The sequence below is a fragment of the Pseudorca crassidens genome, chromosome 5, assembly GCF_039906515.1.
Source record: "Pseudorca crassidens isolate mPseCra1 chromosome 5, mPseCra1.hap1, whole genome shotgun sequence".
Classification (NCBI taxonomy): Eukaryota; Metazoa; Chordata; class Mammalia; order Artiodactyla; family Delphinidae; genus Pseudorca; species Pseudorca crassidens.
Window position 1 is genome coordinate 32,680,420 of NC_090300.1, and position 18,569 is coordinate 32,698,988.

Here is an 18,569-nt window from a genome sequence, read left to right on the forward strand (position 1 = left end):
AGGAGTTTAGTTTACTATACTTGTCTCATTTCCATGAGTAAATCTAAAGCATTGTTTTCAGATATAACTTAACTTCCTCCATTGTGGTAGAAGAAAGTCTGTAGTGTAACTTAATATTCTTATAGAAAAACCTAAATGTGTGTAAGGAAGTATAGGAAGGCATGAATTTCACGATCCTAATCCCCCCCTTTAGTAGTCTAGAAAAGAAAATCAACGGAATAAAAAGTAATGTGTTTTGGCTTCTCCCCCAGCCCTATCCCATTGCCAGTTACACTGAACTGGTATAAGAGAATATAAACTGTATTTTCAATGAATTGACTACCTAAGAGAAGTGGAGAGTCAGAACCTGGTGCACATATTCTGCAGGCATATGCCACTGGTGAAAATTCTATAGAAGGGTAGCCTCCCATTAATCCACAGGAAAACATTCTGTTGGCATACTGCAGAAGGGTTTTCAATAGTCTCTTGCAGCAGACAGGTAATTAATTAGTCAGCACTGCTTTCACTATTTATATGGCTGAGTCAGATTTCCCTTCCCTGTTTGCTTCCATAGCTTTCTCCAAACTGAAGCGATGAGTTTTGGTAATTTATTTAATTTTATGTTTATATTATTGATTTAATAATTTAATAATCTTAGCAAAAGTTATAACTTTTCAATAGTAGGGCTGTTTTTAACCTATACCATAGTTGAACCTCTGGTATTACATAACATTATCTATCCTTTACAGTATTGTTTTTGTGGAGCAGTGTATATTCCACGTGTTAACTGGGGATGCTAGGAGGTTTTTTTTAGCTATCATTTCAGACCCTCAAGAAACAGTCCCCTTTATCCATAAGGAGGAATACTAGTCCATTAGGGCCTTGGGGAAAGTGGGCAGGGAGCCCCATCAGTGATAAAACGTGGGGTGATGTAGGTGTTTCATATCTTTAAAGCAGTATTGCTCAAACTTTTGTTCAATTATTACACTCCTTAGGACCCTTTTTACATATTTTCCCCAATAGCCCCATCCCCATGGGATTTTGATACCACAGATAAGTGTATGTTTGCCTATGTAGTGTATGCATATATGTACTTTGTATATTAAAAGAGCAAGTATAAGACAATCTTTTTATTCAGTACAAGTTTAAGAATAATTGAACCAAAATTTAAGGTAAAGGTTAAAATGTAAAAACTAACATTTTGTTGTATTTGTTGAATAACTGATGTAATTCATTATGTAAATTGTAATGTATCACATTTCATATCCATGTTAGTAATTTATGTAAATATATATTAAAAAGGCAATGCAGTCAACTTTTAAAAATTACTCAAAAGGGTTATTTTTTCTGCTAATGTAAAATAATTGAAAATTAATTTTTTAAAAATTATATCATTAGAGAACTTAACTTCTAAATTTACTTCATATGAGAAGATACCTTTTAACTTAGCTGCTAGATACTCATTTAGATATTGACTTTTGAGCACTTGACAAGTTAATGAGAGGTTGAATAATTTGGAGAATTAAAATAATAAAATGTAAATTATTTTTATGTAATTTTCAAAGCCCAGGTCTCTCGCAGATGCTCAAGTGACAAACGACAAGGCAGGCAGCAGGTACTGCAAGCCATCTCTTGCAACATGACTTTGAGATTGAGCAGGCAACTGAGAGAAAAGCCTCCAACCATTGCCATCTATTTGCCATATTCTTGTAGCTCTCATCTTGCATACATTTTGTGTTTCTTCCTTGGACTTGATGTCAGTGCTACATAAGTGATACCCAAGAAAACCCAACAATATAAATCAGATATTAAGGAATAAGATTTTGTCCGAGAAGGTTGAGCTTTGGAGGGCCACAAATCATAATTATCAAAAAATGTTTTGCTTTCCTCCATAACCACTTTTCTTCCCACTTACCATCCCTGATAAGAATGTAAGCTATAAATATATCAAAACCATGAGGAGGAAGGGACTCTTCCCAAAATCGACCCTTAAAAAAAAAATCAACCCTGATGAGTCTCACTGTGTTCTGATGGGAGGCAGGTAAGAATCCTTTCTAGAGATTTGGGTTTTCTGGAACTAGGGTTTCCAAAGATGTGGCCATGTCCACCTGAACCCACCCTTCACCAGTACTCCCAGCTCATTCCCCCATGGGATTCTTTTTTATCCTATATCTAGGTCATTTCTAAGCAGCATCTGTAAATGGGAAACTGGCTGTATTTATCTTGTGTATATAAAATAACTAGGTACTGTGATTTAATGGATTTAAACATGTTATAGTCAATAAAGTTTTGTAAAGTGATACTCTTAAAAATATTAAGAACTAAAAGTAAACTTCCTCAAGATAATTTTATGTTGTTATAATGCACTTTTTTATATGTAAATTGCCTTTCATTAGTTTGAGCCTTGCAGCTTATATTTGTACTTTGAATTTGACCTTTAAGTATTTCTTGATTATTTCCCTCTGCTGTTTCCCCTCTCCCCTTCCTCTCACCTTTCCCCCTACCTTCTGCCCCCATCTTTTTTTCCCTTAAAAAATTATTTAATGATTGTAGAATTCATATATTCAGTGTATCATTCTACCTCCAGGTAAGTACATAATAGCTTTTTCACTTGCTTACCGATAGAATCTTTCAACAGAGACAATCTTTATTAATCTGTATTAACAACAGTGGATTTTTGAGGCCTTAGTAACTGCAAGTATGCTTCTCCTTTCTTTTGACCCATCTCTGCTCCTGTGTACCAAGGAAAAGTAGATTACTTTTCTCTCTTATAATTTCTGAACGAGTTTCAATTTTTAAACAGCTTCAGGCACTACTTCAGATTTGGCCTAAACTGCCCCCCCGGGAGGCCCTGGAGCTTCTAGATTTCAACTATCCAGATCAGTACGTGCGAGAATATGCTGTGGGCTGTCTGCAACAGATGAGGTATCTCCTGCAGGAGGCTTTTTTGGGTCAAGGAATAACTTGTGGGTGGGAAGAGAAGTTGATGTCTGCTTGAATGTCTTGTAAGAAAGGAAAAGGATAGGAATGACCGAGTTCAAAGCATCTGTTCCCTCCTTCCTCCCACTCTCTCCCACAGTCTCTCCTGTTTTCTCCCCCCACCCCGCCCCATCTCCTCCGATCCTCCCCGACTCTCTCTCTCTCTCTCTCTCTCTCTCTCTCTCTGTTTTTTGTTTTTTTTTTTTGGCGTGGCTGCCTCGCATGCAGGATCTTAGTTCCTGACCAGGGATCGAACCTGCGCCCTCTGCAGTGGAAGCGTGGAGTCTTAACCACTGGGCCACCAGGGAAGTCCCCACTCTATATGATAAAACAAAAAAGCAAGCAAAAACTGCATGGGGTGGTCCCCAAGAACACCCTCAGGTTCCATGACTTACTAGGAGGACTCATAGGACTCAGCATATAGTCACCCTTGGCTAAGATTTATTACATAAAAAGTATACAGAGCAGTACTGGCAAAGGAAAAAAATTCATGGGGCAAAGTCTGGAGGAAACCAGGGAGATGCTTCTAAGAGTTCTTTCCCAGTGGAATCGCACTGAATACACTTAATTCCCCCAGCAACAAGTTGTAACAGCACACCTGAATACTGTCTACCAGGGAAGCTTGTTAGAGACTTGGTGGCCAGGGTTTTTTTGCGGGGAGGGCAGTGCTAGTCACATGAGCACCCTCTGCCTAGCATATTCCCAAATTCTAGACTCCCGGAACAAAAATGCGTGTTGAGCATAAAACATACTGTTTGCAAAAACAGTTTAGGCATAGTAAGCCACTCTTATCTGTTAAGGTGGTGGGAAGCCTTCCGAAATCTACATTTCCAGATGCCGGTCAAGGGCTAACCTTGTAAGCATGCTTTATCAAACGATAGCAGTCAGGCTTGCTCCTCTGTTAACTCTTTTCTGTCCATTACCCACAATTAAGAAATGTTAATATTTTTTCTTTTTTTAAATGTTAATATTTTTGACTTTTTTTAAGTTTGTATTTTATTTATTTTTTTAAACTTAAAAATTTTTTTTTTTTTTAATTCTTTGGCTGCATTGGGTCTTCGTTGCTGCGTGCAGGCTTTCTCTAGTTGCAGCAAGCGGGGGCTACTCTTCACTGCGGTGTGCGGGCTTCTCATTACGGTGACTTCTCTTGTTGCAGAGAACGGGCTCTAGGCACGCAGGCTTCAGTAGTTGTGGCATGCAGGCTCAGTAGCTGTGGCTCACGGGCTCTAGAGCACAGGCTCAGTAGTTGCTGCCCACGGGCTTAGTTGCTCCGCGGCACGTGCGATCTTCCCGGGCCAGGGCTCAAACCTGTGTCCCCCACATTGGCAGACAGATTCTTAACCACTGTGCCACCAGGGAAGCCCTAAGTTTGTATTTTAAAGCAATTAACGTTACAGCTAAAGTCCTCATAGTTTCCTAACTCAATCCTGATTATTTTCACTTCCCAGAGGCAACTGTTACCACGAATTTGGTGTATATCCTTCTATACCATAATTTTCTGTTTTTACCACATTTATATATCTATAAAATACAGATATGGGATAATATTGTACATTTAAAAATCACACAGCTGTGTCTTGCCATATATATTGTTTTACATAGTTTTTTTCCTTTATTCAACATTAGGTTTTTGAGGTCAGTCTCTCCTGTTACATATAAATGTAGTTTATTCCTTTCACTACTGTGTAATATTCTTTCATAGAGATGTATCGTATTTACTCCATTTCTCTATTGAGGAACATTTTAAATTTTCTCAAAATTTCCCTCTTAACAATGCTACAGTGAACATGCTTGTACAATCTCTTTAGGGTAGTACATGTGTGAGAATCTATGGGATTTCTTGGATGAAATGTCATTATTGAGACAGTCTTAGACAATGGGCATTTTCAGGTTTATCCATTTTCTTACTAGCCTCAAAATGAGGGGTTATATACCATATGGTCATTTGAAAAACAAAAGTTCTCAGAAAATTATGGATACTGTGATACATTTTTTTTCCTTTTCTTCTTTTTAAAATAAATCATTTATGTTTTAAATTGTGTGCTCTCCAAAACAAATTATACAAACTCTTTAACAGTGGTTATTTTGGGGGAGTGAAATAAGAAGTGTAAGGAAAGAGGAAGCCTCTTCTTTTCTATACTTCTTTGTTTTACGCTACTTATAGATTTTATAGTGGGCATGGATTTTACAATAAACTTAAGATGGTTTTATAGATAGTTTTAAAAAATGAGGCTCCCAGTTGTTCCTCAGTCTCTCTGTTTGCATTGGAGATCTGAAGGGGAGGGGCTACCTGGCCCCCCTTGGACTGAGCTAAGTGTTTTTCTTAAATATATTGATCCCTAGGAGGAGATTGCTGTGATCCCCATGTTCCATATAGGTAATTCTAATGTGTCTTCCTATGTTAAATTTTCTGGTATGAGGTTTTTTCTGGTGTATAGTATCCTAGGTTTCAGTCCCAGGTCAGTATCCTAGGTTTCATTCCCAGGTCTGCTTTAGACTACTGCTTAACCATTTATTGTCCAAGACTATAGTCACCAAGTAGAGGACTTGGGATACATATCTTACCTGACTACTGGAATTGCCTTTGATGGGAGTGTGTTTACATGTGAATGGTTTGGAGATGGATACAAAATAGAGAGCCCGAACATTAATTAATTCAGCTCATTTAATTACAGTAGTATGTCAATTCAATGAATCCATTCCCACTTACAAATACACTCTTTATCCTTCAAACTATTTGAAGATTTTAATTGTTCATTCATTTTCTGGAGCAAAAATTACTTAATCCCAATGATATGAAAGGAAAATAAGTTGAAGTACTGATGGAATTTGTATTTTAAAAAGCTGGTTGGTTGACTACGTAACTTTTTCAGCATGATCAGAAAACTATTACCTAATTTTATTATAACTCTCGGCTGATTATAAATACAATCATCAGTTGTATAAACCTAGTTAACTTAATAAAAATGCCCCATATATCTGTTCTTTGCTCCTTTTCACTCTTCTGCCCATCAGAAATTCTCAGCTTTTCTTATGTTATTGTAACAGTGAAACAGTGAATGTAAGTGTGCCCCAAGCTTGACCCAAAAGAACCATTGTGTTTCAGTAAGTTAGTATTTGATAAGTTTGATAGGAATGGGTCTTTTTCCAGCACCGATTGTTGAGTGACTTACTGTGTCTTTTGTTTTTTTCAGTGATGAAGAACTCTCTCAATATCTTTTACAGTTGGTGCAAGTTTTAAAATATGAGCCTTTTCTTGATTGTGCCCTCTCTAGATTCCTACTAGAAAGAGCACTTGCTAATCGGAGGATAGGGCAGTTTTTATTTTGGCACCTTAGGTAAGTCTTTTATATTTCAAATCAAATCCACCACGTGCTTTTGTAAATATTAACCAGCATAATACAGGGCATGTAGTAAAACAGTCTAGCTGCTTTAGTTGTTTCTGAGTCATCCATAACATTTATGCTTTCTTGGTATCTACTCCTATTTCTTGATACCCAGACTCTCAATTTTCATGATTTGGCAAAGTAACTGAGATAAGTGTCCCTTTATGCCTCCTTGATTTATAACTGAAATTAATAATTTTTATTATGATAATTATTATAATTAATAATAATTATTATTATAATGTATTGCTATTTTCCAGTAAAGTTTACTTATTGTGTTAATATTTTTGGACTAAAAACGTACTTATTGGGTAGTGGTATCATCATTGCTACTATTGCATAAATAAAGATTTTAAAGTTTTCCTATAACAACAGCAACTTTATTTTTAACTTCTTTATTAACTAGGTCATTTTCAGAAATACATGAATCTTATTAAACCAAGTTTATATAGGAGTCAAATAGGGAAAGAGAACTAAAGTTCTTCTGTTGCCTAGGAAGGTTGTCAATTCCTCATTTCTCACGCTATACTTGGACATTAGTGATTTTTTTCCATCTGGACTTCAGAGTACTGAAGCTAATCATTAATAGAAAAAAATAACTTTTCTCCTTTTTGGCTAAGCTTCTTAAGGAAAATAAGCTGTATAGTATTTTGATGTTAATTTTAGGAGTTATATTTCTGAATCTTGATTTCTTTATTATCCATAGTTTTTCCTTTCTTGTTTTTAACTTGTCTTCTTTTCTCATCCATTTCAATCTTCTTATTTTTAAATCCCTCAAGGAATAACAAAATAAGGTATTCCTTCCTTTTTCAAATGTGTACACCATTCTTTAAGTGAAAAAAAAAATCACATAGAAGCTAATTGAGGGATTAGTCAATTGTGTGATCTGAGTCGGATCTGTGTTGCATCTGAGTTGTCTGTAAATTGGTAGTATTACCATTTCACTCCAAAAAAACAAATAAGATGTGATAACTTTGGATTTCTAGGAGTAAACAATTAACTAATGATAAAATCACATATCTTTTTGAACTGTAGTGTTTAAAGAATTAAAAGTTGAGCATCCCATCTGTGATTGTGTACAAGATGATGTGTTCTCCCTTTCTTTGATTAGCATAATAAGTTAATTTCATAATAGAATAAAGAAGTCAGTATTTTTATTTGGTGACCTGAAGTGTTTGATAAATCTTCATAATATTAACTTTCTGCAGGTCAGAAGTGCACATTCCTGCTGTTTCAGTACAATTTGGTGTCATCCTTGAAGCATACTGCCGGGGAAGTGTAGGTCACATGAAAGCGCTTTCCAAGCAGGTATCAGCTTATTTTAATCTTCATGTTCACTTTGTCACATGGTATTTGATAAATTGTGTCATATGCTAGTTCTCCTATTACAGTATTTCATAGAAGTTTCAATAACTGAACCCAGTTAATACATTTTTTAATCAAAATGTAAGCCAAGAAATGAAGTTTCAACAAATTCAGCAGAATATTATTAATTGAATGCTATCTGAAAAATTAGGATTCCTTATAGTATTAACACCATGCCTTAAATTTTAGTAGGAAATACCTATTTAGACATGCTTAACAATGGATTTGATGGTAACAAAGTTTATGAAATCTTTAGACGCTGTTTTTCCATACCCCTGAGTTACTCTTTCCAGTTAGTATAGTATTTATGATTCATACGCTCTGCCATTTGTTTTAAACTGAGATATTTTGACACCTAAGTTTGTAGGTGTTACAGCTTCTAGAATTCAGAATCCTCAAGCTGCTTTTTCAAACTATATATACATGCCTGAAATTGTGATGCTTTCCCACATTCCCTCATTTTCTTCCTAGGCCTTCATTTTCTAATCATTTCAGGTGATGAGTTATTAGTGATACTAATAGGTCAGATATTAAATGCTTACTGTATGCCAGGAAGTATACTAAGTGTTTAAAGTATGCTATTTTACTCTCCTAATAATGTGCCACAGTATTTACTGTTACTGTCTGGATTTGACAAGGTGAAAAAACAATCTCTCCAAGAGATTAAGTAACTTGCCTAAAAACCCACAACTATTAAGTAAAAGAGTAAGTTTCAGACTTAGCTCTCTGTCCAACTATAAAACTAAATCTCTTTTTATTATACCGGGAGTTTTCAAACCTTTTAAGCAAAACCTCTCTTTTTTAAATCAAAACTCAAAGATAGATCCATTTTACAAAATAGACAACAATGTCATTTTATCAGTATAAATGTATCTTTGAAGCTAAAATAAAACATAAGCCATTAAACAGAATCATGATGCTGTTTTATTGAACACAGAATTTCATCAGGCGTTATTCTTGACAGTTGTCTCAGTATCCAGTTATTTGTTTATTTTATTTTGGAGATAATCCTGACTTATACCTCTAAGTAATTACAAATAGTAATGGTTTTTAAAGAGCTTTCTTGCAAATGAGAAACATAACCTTGGCCCAAGCTTGATTTGTTGGTGTCTTCTTGGTCCCCTGAAGGATGAGATGAGAGCGTTTCTGCCGTCAGGTAAAGCAGCCCTGTATTAGCTTCTTCATGCTGGAATCCTTCATTGACAGATAGCAACGATATGCTCTTGTTCTCTAGCAATAGTTTTACCTAAATTGAGTATTATCTAACATAACTCAAGAAGATTTTTTAAAATGGTTTAATATATATTTACTCAGAACCTGCTATATGCTAGGGTTTGTGTTGCTGTTGGTGATGTGAAGTCATATTAGCTATGTTGCTGTCATCAAGGATTTTATATTCCACAGAGTAGGTACACAAATTAGTGATATTATGATGGCAGTGTTATTAATGGGAGTATTATGTATGGTAGCAGAAAAAAGAGGCACATATTCTAGCTTAGGGCATTAGGCAAGAGGTTACAGTGCAGGTGACACTTGTTGTGGGTTTTAATGATCTGGTTAGCTAGTTGGAGAGTGTGGTAGTCAGTGCTCTACAGAGAGACAATTGTGTTTGTGTCTATATAGAGAGAGTGAAGGGGGCAGGTGGGTGAGATTGAGATTTATTATAAAGAATTGGCTCATGTGATAATGGAGGCCAAGAAGTCCCAAGATCTGCAGTCAAGCAAGCTGGAAATCCAGGAGAGCTGGTGTAGTTCCAGCCTGAGTCTGAAGGCCTGAGAACCTGGAGAGCCAACAGTATGAGTACCAGTCTGAAAGCAGACTTGACACCCAAGAAGAGCCATTGTTTCAGTTCAACTCTGAAGGCAGGAAAAGAACAATGTCCCAGCTCTAGGCAGTCAGGCAGGTGGAATTCCTTCTTTCTTGCAGGCGGGTCTGCCTTTTGTTCTATTCAAATGTTTGGATGAGGCCCACCCACATAAGTGAGGGCAATCAGCTATATTCAGTCTACCTATTCAAATGTTAATCTCATCCAGAAACACCTAGAATAATGTTGGTCCAAGTATCTGAACACTCCGTGGCCCTGTCAAGTTGATATGTAAAATTAGCCATCACAGGTCAACTTGGCATCCATATGTAGCTCCTTAAACCCTTACTTAATCTCTAAATAAAGCCAATAACAAGGTCAAAATTCCACCTAACATGATACAACGAGGCTGAGTACCACCAATTACTCATTAACTTCTTTCTCAGAGGAGGAGATAATCTCCTTGAGTGGCGTTTGTTCTTCTCCTTAATTCCCTGTAAATTAAATAGTATGTTGTAAAATTAATAATACTTAAATATTGAGATTTAAGTAATGATATAAAGTTAATGTATCTTATGTTACATGTTAAGGGAATAAGAGTGAGAAGGAAACAAAGATATTTGTTATATGTGTGTATATATGTGTGCATACACCCATATTCATAACAAAATAAGATATTAATGACAGTCCTCATTTCTGTAACTGATCACGTGGTTATATCTGGTATTTATCACTACCATCTTCTAACCCATCCTGTATTCCCTTTGTCTTCGGCAAGCACCTCAGTTGGTTGTGTTCTTTACATGCTGGGATGACCTAAAGCTTCATTCTTGAAGAGTCTAGGCCATTAGTAGTCCTACCTGGATTGACTTGTAATTTCCCATTGATCTTAATCACTGGACATGGTAATACTAAGAGATCACCTATATTCTAGACATACTCTTCCCTAATTTCTGCTTTGAAGTCAGGATCAATCATCCTAGCCAGCACCATAATGTACTTCTTTGCCTGTTGATCCAGAAGCATGAGGAGCCCAAAATGGCTGGGCAGGAGTCTTACCATCCAGTTCAATGGAATTGTTGTGTCTCCCAGTAGATCCAGAAGCATGAGGAGCCCAAAATGGCTGGGCAGGAGTCTTACCATCCAGTTCAATGGAATTGTTGTGTCTCCCAGTAGAATCATTCTTCTCTCTGTAACTAAGACCTCTGTGCCAACAGAGCATAAGATCTCAGGAACAGGAGGCAAAAATTTTGTTAGTGGGTCATTAGGGGTAATAGGGAGAGGGTACTACTTCCATTTTCACACTTCATGGACCTGTGAATCCTGGCTATTGGAGAAACAGCATCATATATTGGATGCTGATTCAGAGCATATACAGCCTTCTACAGAACCTTGCCCCAGCCCTGCAAGGTATTCACATCTAGCCAGCACTGTAATTGTCTTCAAAAGGCCATTCCACTGTTTTATCAAGGCAGCTACTTCTAAATGGTAGGGAACATGGTAAGACTAGTGAATTCTATGAGCACGAGCCCATTGCTGTACTTTATTTGCTGTGAAATGAGTTCCTTGATCAGAAGCAATGCTATGTGGAATGCCATGATGGTGGCTAAGGTGTTTTATAAGTCCATGGATGGTAGTTTTGGCAGAAACATTGTAGGCAAATTCATATGCAGAGTGTTTGTTCCAGTAAGAATAAGGTACTGCCCTTTCCAGAAGGGAAGCAGTCCCATGTTATCAACCTGTCATTCCATAGCTGGCTGATCACCCCCAGGAAATGGTGCCATATTGGGCGCTCAGTGTTGGTCTCTGGTGCTGGCATATCAGGCACTCAGCAGTGGCCGTAGCAGGTGGGCTTTGGTGAGTGGAGGTTCATGTTGCTGAGCACATACATAACCTCCATCCCTGCCACTGTTCCCCATTGGATGGTGACCGGGTTGGCTGAGGAAAGGCTGGCTGGTATACATGGAATGGGTCATCCTATCCACTTTATAAAAATCTTCCAAGGTTAAACTTTGGTGAGCATACAGTGGGACAAAAATATCTTTTATTTTTTTGCCCATTCAGAGAGGTCTATCACATACCTCTTCCTTAAATTTCCTTGTCACTAGTTTTCCAATCATGTTCCTTCTAAGTCTCTGACCAGTGTTGGTCACAGCTCGTGAATTGGTATATAATTGCACATATGGCCATTTCTCCTTCCAAGCAAAGTGAACAAACAGGTGCACTTTCTGAAGTTCTTCACACTGGGAGTATTTCCCTTCACCACTGTCCTTCAGGAATGTTCCAGAAGGGGGCTCTAGTACCACAGTTGTCCACTTTTGTATGGTGCCTACCTATTGTAATCCAATAATCTGTAAACCATGGTTAAGTCTTCTCTTCCTGTGTCAGCTGATCATAAGGAACTCCCCATGAGGCCATGCTGCAGGATAGGATAGAGAAGGTAGTATAACAGGAGTGAGAAACCACGGACATTTGGGCCACTTCTTCATGTCACTTGTGCCTTCAGGACCCGATTGGGCCCAGTCTCGTATATAACCACGTTCACTTGATGATGGAGTGCCACTGTGCTTGCCCATCTTTATGTGTGGTGGGTCAGATAACACCTGGTTCATGACAGGCAGCTCAGGTTGCATGGTTACTTCATGGCCAGTGGTTAAGCGTTGTCTCTACTGAAACCCAGAAGCAAGCTAAGAGCTGTTTCTCAAAAGGAGAGTAGTTATCAGTAGGGCATGGTAGATTTTGTTTTTCCCCAAAATCCTAAGGATCTGTGCTGTGGTTCACCTATAGGAGCCTGCCAAAGGCTCCAAATAGCGTCCCTATATGTCACTGACAGATCTAGCACCATTAGGTCTGCTGGATCATGTGGCCACAACTTGCATGGCAGTTTGGGCCTGCTGCAGAGCATTCTCTTGTTCTGGGCCTCACTCAAAACCGGCACCTCGGGCTTCCCTGGTGGCGCAGTGGTTGAGAGTCCGCCTGCCGATGCAGGGGACACGGGTTCATGCCCAGGTCTGGGAAGATCCCACATGCCGCGGAGTGGCTGGGCCCGTGAGCCATGGCCGCTGAGCCTGTGCGTCCAGAGCCTGTGCTCCGCAACAGGAGAGGCCACAACAGTGAGAGGCCCACGTACCGCAAAAAAAAAAAAAAAAAAAAAAACAAACCGGCACATTTTGAGGTGCTGGGTCACTCAGTAAATAGGCCAGAGTGCATGAGGAATATGTTGCCTCCAAAATCCAAAGAGGCCCACTAGGTGTTGTGCCTTATTTTTGGTTGTAAGCAAATAAATTATTCTTCAGCTTAGAAGGGATATCTTGACATGCTCCATACCACTTTAACCCTAGAAGATGCACTGAGACTGAAGGCCTCAAATTTTTGTCAGATTTATTTCCCACCTTCTAACGTACAAATTTCTTTAAGTCTAGAGTAGTTGCTACGTGTTACTTACTAGGTTCAGTCAGCACAATGTTATCACTGTAATGGATCAGCATGATATCTTACTGAAAGGAAAGTCGATTAAGGTTCCGGCAAGCTAAACTATTACATAGAGCTGGAGAATTGATGTACCCCTGAGTTAGGACAATGAAAGTGTATTGTTGGCCTTGCTAACTTAAGCAAATTAATTATGGGGGTCCATATTGAGACATACGGAGAAAAAAAGCACTTGTCAGATCAGTAGTTGCATACCATGTATCAGGGGGTGTGTTTATGCAGTGAAACTACATCTGGTATACCACCTGGTTAATGCTGTAACAATCCACTGTAATTCTCTAAGAGTCATCTATCTTTTGTACAGGCCAAATAGGCAAGATGAATGAGGATGTGATGGGAATCACCACCTTGCATCTTTCAAGTCCTTGATGATAATACTAATATTTACAGTTACTCCAGGAATGTTTTTACTGTTTTCTTGGGAAGAGACAGTTGTAATAACTTCCACCTGGCCTTTCCCATCATAATAGCTCTCACTCCACGGGTCAGGGAAACAACATAGGGATTCTGCCAGCTCCTGAGTATATCTATTTCAGCTATGCATTCCAGAACTAGAGAAATAACCACAGGATGGACTTGGGACCCACTGGGCCCACCATGGAACAGATTTGTGCTAAAACTCCATTGTTAACTTGGCCTCCATAAGCCCCTACTTCGGTGGACCTCTGATGTTTTGGATCTCTTTGAATTAGTGTCAATTCAGAACCAGTGTCCAGAAGTCCCTGAAAGTTCTGATTATTTCCTTTCCCCCAGTGTGCAGTTGCTATAGTAAAAGGCCATGGGTCCCTTTGGGGAAGCCAGGGGAAAGTCAGTTTCAGTCTGGTTTATATAGGAGAGTTCACAGGCATCATTCAGCGTTGATGAAAGTATTGGGGGATTTATTAACTTTTTAGTGTGTCTAAGCCTATGAGTACATGTTAGAGAACTGAGGTGTTTATTATTGTCATGGTGTAAACGTAGACCATAAGCTGTATGTGACTGTAAGTATTACAGTATGTAAGCTGTAAGTATTAGCAGGGTAGTTTCATCTAGCTCATATAAACTGAAATCAGTATATTCAGTCCACCTAACTGAAATTTTCTGTAGTATTAAATATTCTCTCCCAGACTTTACTTTTTGGTACTACATTGTTTTTTCCTTGTGGCAAAGACTCCCCTACCTTTTTACCTTTTCTAACTTCTCTATCTCATTTGAAAGCCATTTGTTTCACCACTCCTAACCTGCTGTTCATTCCTATGCCTCTGTGGTATCACACCCTAATTTTATATCAGCTCTCTGTAGTATTATAATTTCCAGTTCCACTACACCTTTTTTTTTTTGCAGTACGCGGGCCTCTCACTGTTGTGGCCTCTCCCATTGCGGAGCACAGGCTCTGGACGCGCAGGCTCAGCGGCCATGGCTCACGGGCCCAGCCGCTCCACGGCATGTGGGATCCTCCTGGACCAGGGCACGAACCTGTGTCCGCTGCATTGGCAGGTGGACTCTCAACCACTGCACCACCAGGGAAGCCCCCACTACAGTTTAACTCATTTGCATTGCCAGAGGAACTACCGTAGGTTTTCATAGATGATTTTAATATTTACGGTTTTTCAACAGAATACACATTTTTCTCAAGTGCTCATGGAACATTCTCCAGGATATATCATATCTTGGGTCACAGATCAAGCCTTGGTAAATTTAAGAAAATTGAAATTGTATCAAGTATCTTTTCCGACCACAAAACTATGAGGCTAGGTATCAATTACAGGAAGAAATCTGTAAAAAATACAAACACATGGAGGCTAAACAATACACTACTTAATAACGAAGTGATCACTGAAGAAATCAAAGAGGAAATCAAAAAATACCTAGAAACAAATGACAATGGAGACATGACGACCCAAAACCTATGGGATGCAGCAAAAGCAGTTCTAAGAGGGAAGTTTATAGCAATACACTCCTACCTTAAGAAACAGGAAACATCTCGAATAAACAACCTAACCTTGCACCTAAAGCAATTAGAGAAAGAAGAACAAAAAAACCCCAAAGTTAGCAGAAGGAAGGAAATCATAAAGATCAGATCAGAAATAAATGAAAAAGAAATGAAGGAAACGATAGCAAAGATCAATAAAACTAAAAGCTGGTTCTTTGAGAAGATAAACAAAATTGATAAACCATTAGCCAGACTCATCAAGAAAAAAAGGGAGAAGACTCAAATCAATAGATTAGAAATGAAAAGGGAGAAGTAACAACTGACACTGCAGAAATACAAAAGATCATGAGAGATTACTACAAGCAACTCTATGCCAGTAAAATGGACAACATGGAAGAAATGGACAAATTCTTAGAAATGCACAACCTGCCAAGACTGAATCAGGAAGAAATAGAAAATATGAACAGACCAATCACAAGCACTGAAATTGAAACTGTGAGTAAAAATCTTCCAACAAACAAAAGCCCAGGACCAGATGGCTTCACAGACGAATTCTATCGAACATTTAGAGAAGAGCTAACACCTATCCTTCTCAAACTCTTCCAAAATATAGCAGAGGAAGGAACACTCCCCAACTCATTCTACGAGGCCACCATCACCTTGATACCAAAACCAGACAAGGATGTCACAAAGAAAGAAAAGTACAGGCCAGTATCACTGATGAACATAGATGCAAAAATCCTCAACAAAATACTAGCAAAAAACAGAATCCAACAACACATTAAAAGGATCATACACCATGATCAAGTGGGGTTTATCCCAGGAATGCAAGGATTCTTCAATATACGCAAATCAATCAATGTGATAAACCATATTAACAAATTGAAGGAGAAAAACCATATGATCATCTCAATAGATGCAGAGAAAGCTTTTGACAGAATTCAACACCCATTTATGATAAAAACCCTCCAGAAAGTAGGCATAGAGAGAACTTTCCTCAACATAATAAAGCCCATATATGACAAACCCACAGCCAACATCGTCCTCAATGGTGAAAAACTGAAAGCATTTCCACTAAGATCAGGAAAAAGACAAGGGTGTCCACTCTCACCACTCTTATTCAACATAGTTTTGGAAGTTTTAGCCACAGCAACCAGAGAAGAGGAAATAAAAGGAATCCAAATCGGAAAAGAAGAAGTAAAGCTGTCACTGTTTGCAGATGACATGATACTATACATAGTGAATCTAAAGATGCTACCAGAAAACTATTGGAGCTAATCAATGAATCTGGTAAAGTGGCAGGATACAAAATTAATGCACAGAAATCTCTGGCATTCCTATACACTAATGATGAAAAATCTGAAAGTGAAATCAAGAAAACACTCGCATTTACCACTGCAACAAAAAGAATAAAATATCTAGGAATAAACCTACCTAAGGAGACAAAAGACCTGTGTGCAGAAAATTATAAGACACTGATGAAAGAAATTAAAGATGATACAAATAGATGGAGAGATATACCATGTTCTTAGATTGGAAGAATCAACATTGTGAAAATGACTCTACTACCCAAAGCAATCTACAGATTCAATGCAATCCATATCAAAGTAGCACTAGCATTTTTCACAGAACTAGAACAAAAAAATTTCACAATTTGTATGGAAACACAAAAGACCCCAAATAGCCAAAGCAATCTTCAGAACGAAAAACAGCTGGAGGAATCAGGCTCCCTGACTTCAGATTATACTACAAAGCTACAGTAATCAAGACAGTATGGTACTGGCACAAAAACAGAAATATAGATCAATGGAACAGGATAGAAAGCCCAGAGATAAACCCACGTACATATGGTCACCTTATCTTTGATAAAGGAGGCAGGAATGTACAGTGGAGAAAGGACAGCCTCTTCAATAAGTGGTGCTGGGAAAACTGGACAGGTACATGTAAAGTATGAGATTAGATCACTCCCTAACACCATACACAAAAATAAGCTCAAAATGGATTAAAGACCTAAATATAAGGCCAGAAACTATCAAACTCCTAGAGGAAAACATAGGCAGAACACTCTATGACATAAATCACAGCAAGATCCTTTTTGACCCACCTCCTAGAGAAATGGAAATAAAAACAAAAATAAACAAATGGGACCTAATGAAACTTCAAAGCTTTTGCACAGCAAAGGAAACCATACACAAGACCAAACGACAACCTTCAGAATGGGAGAAAATATTTGCAAATGAAGCAACTGACAAAGGATTAATCTCCAAAATTTATAAGCAGCTCATGCAGCTCAATAACAAAAAAACAAACAACCCAATCCAAAAATGGGTAGAAGACCTAAATAGACATTTCTCCAAAGAAGATATACAGACTGCCAACAAACACATGAAAGAATGCTCAACATCATTAATCATTAGAGAAATGCAAATCAAAACTACAATGAGATATCATCTCACACCAGTCAGAATGGCCATCATCAAAAAATCTAGAAACAATAAATGCTGGAGAGGGTGTGGAGAAAAGGGAGCACTCTTGCACTGTTGGTGGGAATGTGAATTGATATAGCCACTATGGAGAACAGTATGGAGGTTCCTTAAACAACTACAACTAGAACTACCATATGACCCAGCAATCCCACTACTGGGCATATACCCTGAGAAAACCATAATTCAAAGAGTCATGTACCAAAATGTTCATTGCAGCTCTATTTACAATACCCAGGACATGGAAACAACCTAAGTGTCCGTCATCGGATGAATGGATAAAGAAGATGTGGCACATATATGCAATGGAATATTACTCAGCCATAAAAAGAAACGAAATTGAGCTATTTGTAATGAGGTGGATGGACCTAGAGTCTGTCATACAGAGTGAAGTAAGTCAGAAAGAGAAAGACAAATACCATATGCTAACACATATATATGGAATTTAAGGAAAAAAATGTCATGATGAACCTAGGGGTAAGACAGGAATAAAGACACAGACCTACTAGAGCATGGACTTGAAGATATGGGGAGGGGAAGGGTAAGCTGTGACAAAGCGAGAGAGAGGCATGGACGTATATACACTACCAAACGTAAGGTAGATAGCTAGTGGGAATCAGCTGCATAGCACAGGGAGATCAGCTTGGTGCTTTGTGACCGCCTGGAGGAATGGGATAGGGAGGGTGGGAGGGAGGGAGACACAAGAGGGAAGAGATATGGGAACATATGTATATGTATAACTGATTCACTTTGTTACAAAGCAGAAACTAACACACCATTGTAAAGCAATTATACTCCAATAAAGATGTAAAAAAAATATTTACGTTTTTTTATTCATGTTAAAGTAACTGTATCTGATTCCTCCTTTTTGGAAAGCCCTTTAATGATGGTAATAATAGCTAACATTTATTCACCGCTTATTGTGGGCCATTTATTCTTCACAAGAATATGAGATAGATACTATTAGTCCCGTTAATTTTATAGTCAGATAGTATTAGTCCCCTTAATTTTATAGTCCTTTTAAAGATATCTCATACCTATCAATTTCTCTTGTGTTCATGCCTACCATCCTTGTCCAACCCACTATCCTTTCTTACCTGGATGTCTTCATTAACCTCCTAAATTGTGCCCCTTGTTTCCATTCTTCTGCACGCACGCATGTGTGCACATGC

General features: G+C 38.2%; 1 protein-coding gene across 2 annotated transcripts in view; it reads left to right on the plus strand.

The window, feature by feature from the left end:
* PIK3CB (phosphatidylinositol-4,5-bisphosphate 3-kinase catalytic subunit beta) overlaps positions 1-18,569 on the plus strand; it is a 193,211-nt gene that overhangs the window by 148,088 nt on the left and 26,554 nt on the right. For both annotated transcript variants that reach the window (XM_067737676.1, XM_067737677.1), the window contains exons 14-16: positions 2,783-2,904; positions 6,153-6,296; positions 7,553-7,652. In XM_067737676.1, coding sequence (XP_067593777.1) covers positions 2,783-2,904; positions 6,153-6,296; positions 7,553-7,652 — 366 coding nt within the window. The remainder of the gene's footprint in view (positions 1-2,782; positions 2,905-6,152; positions 6,297-7,552; positions 7,653-18,569) is intronic.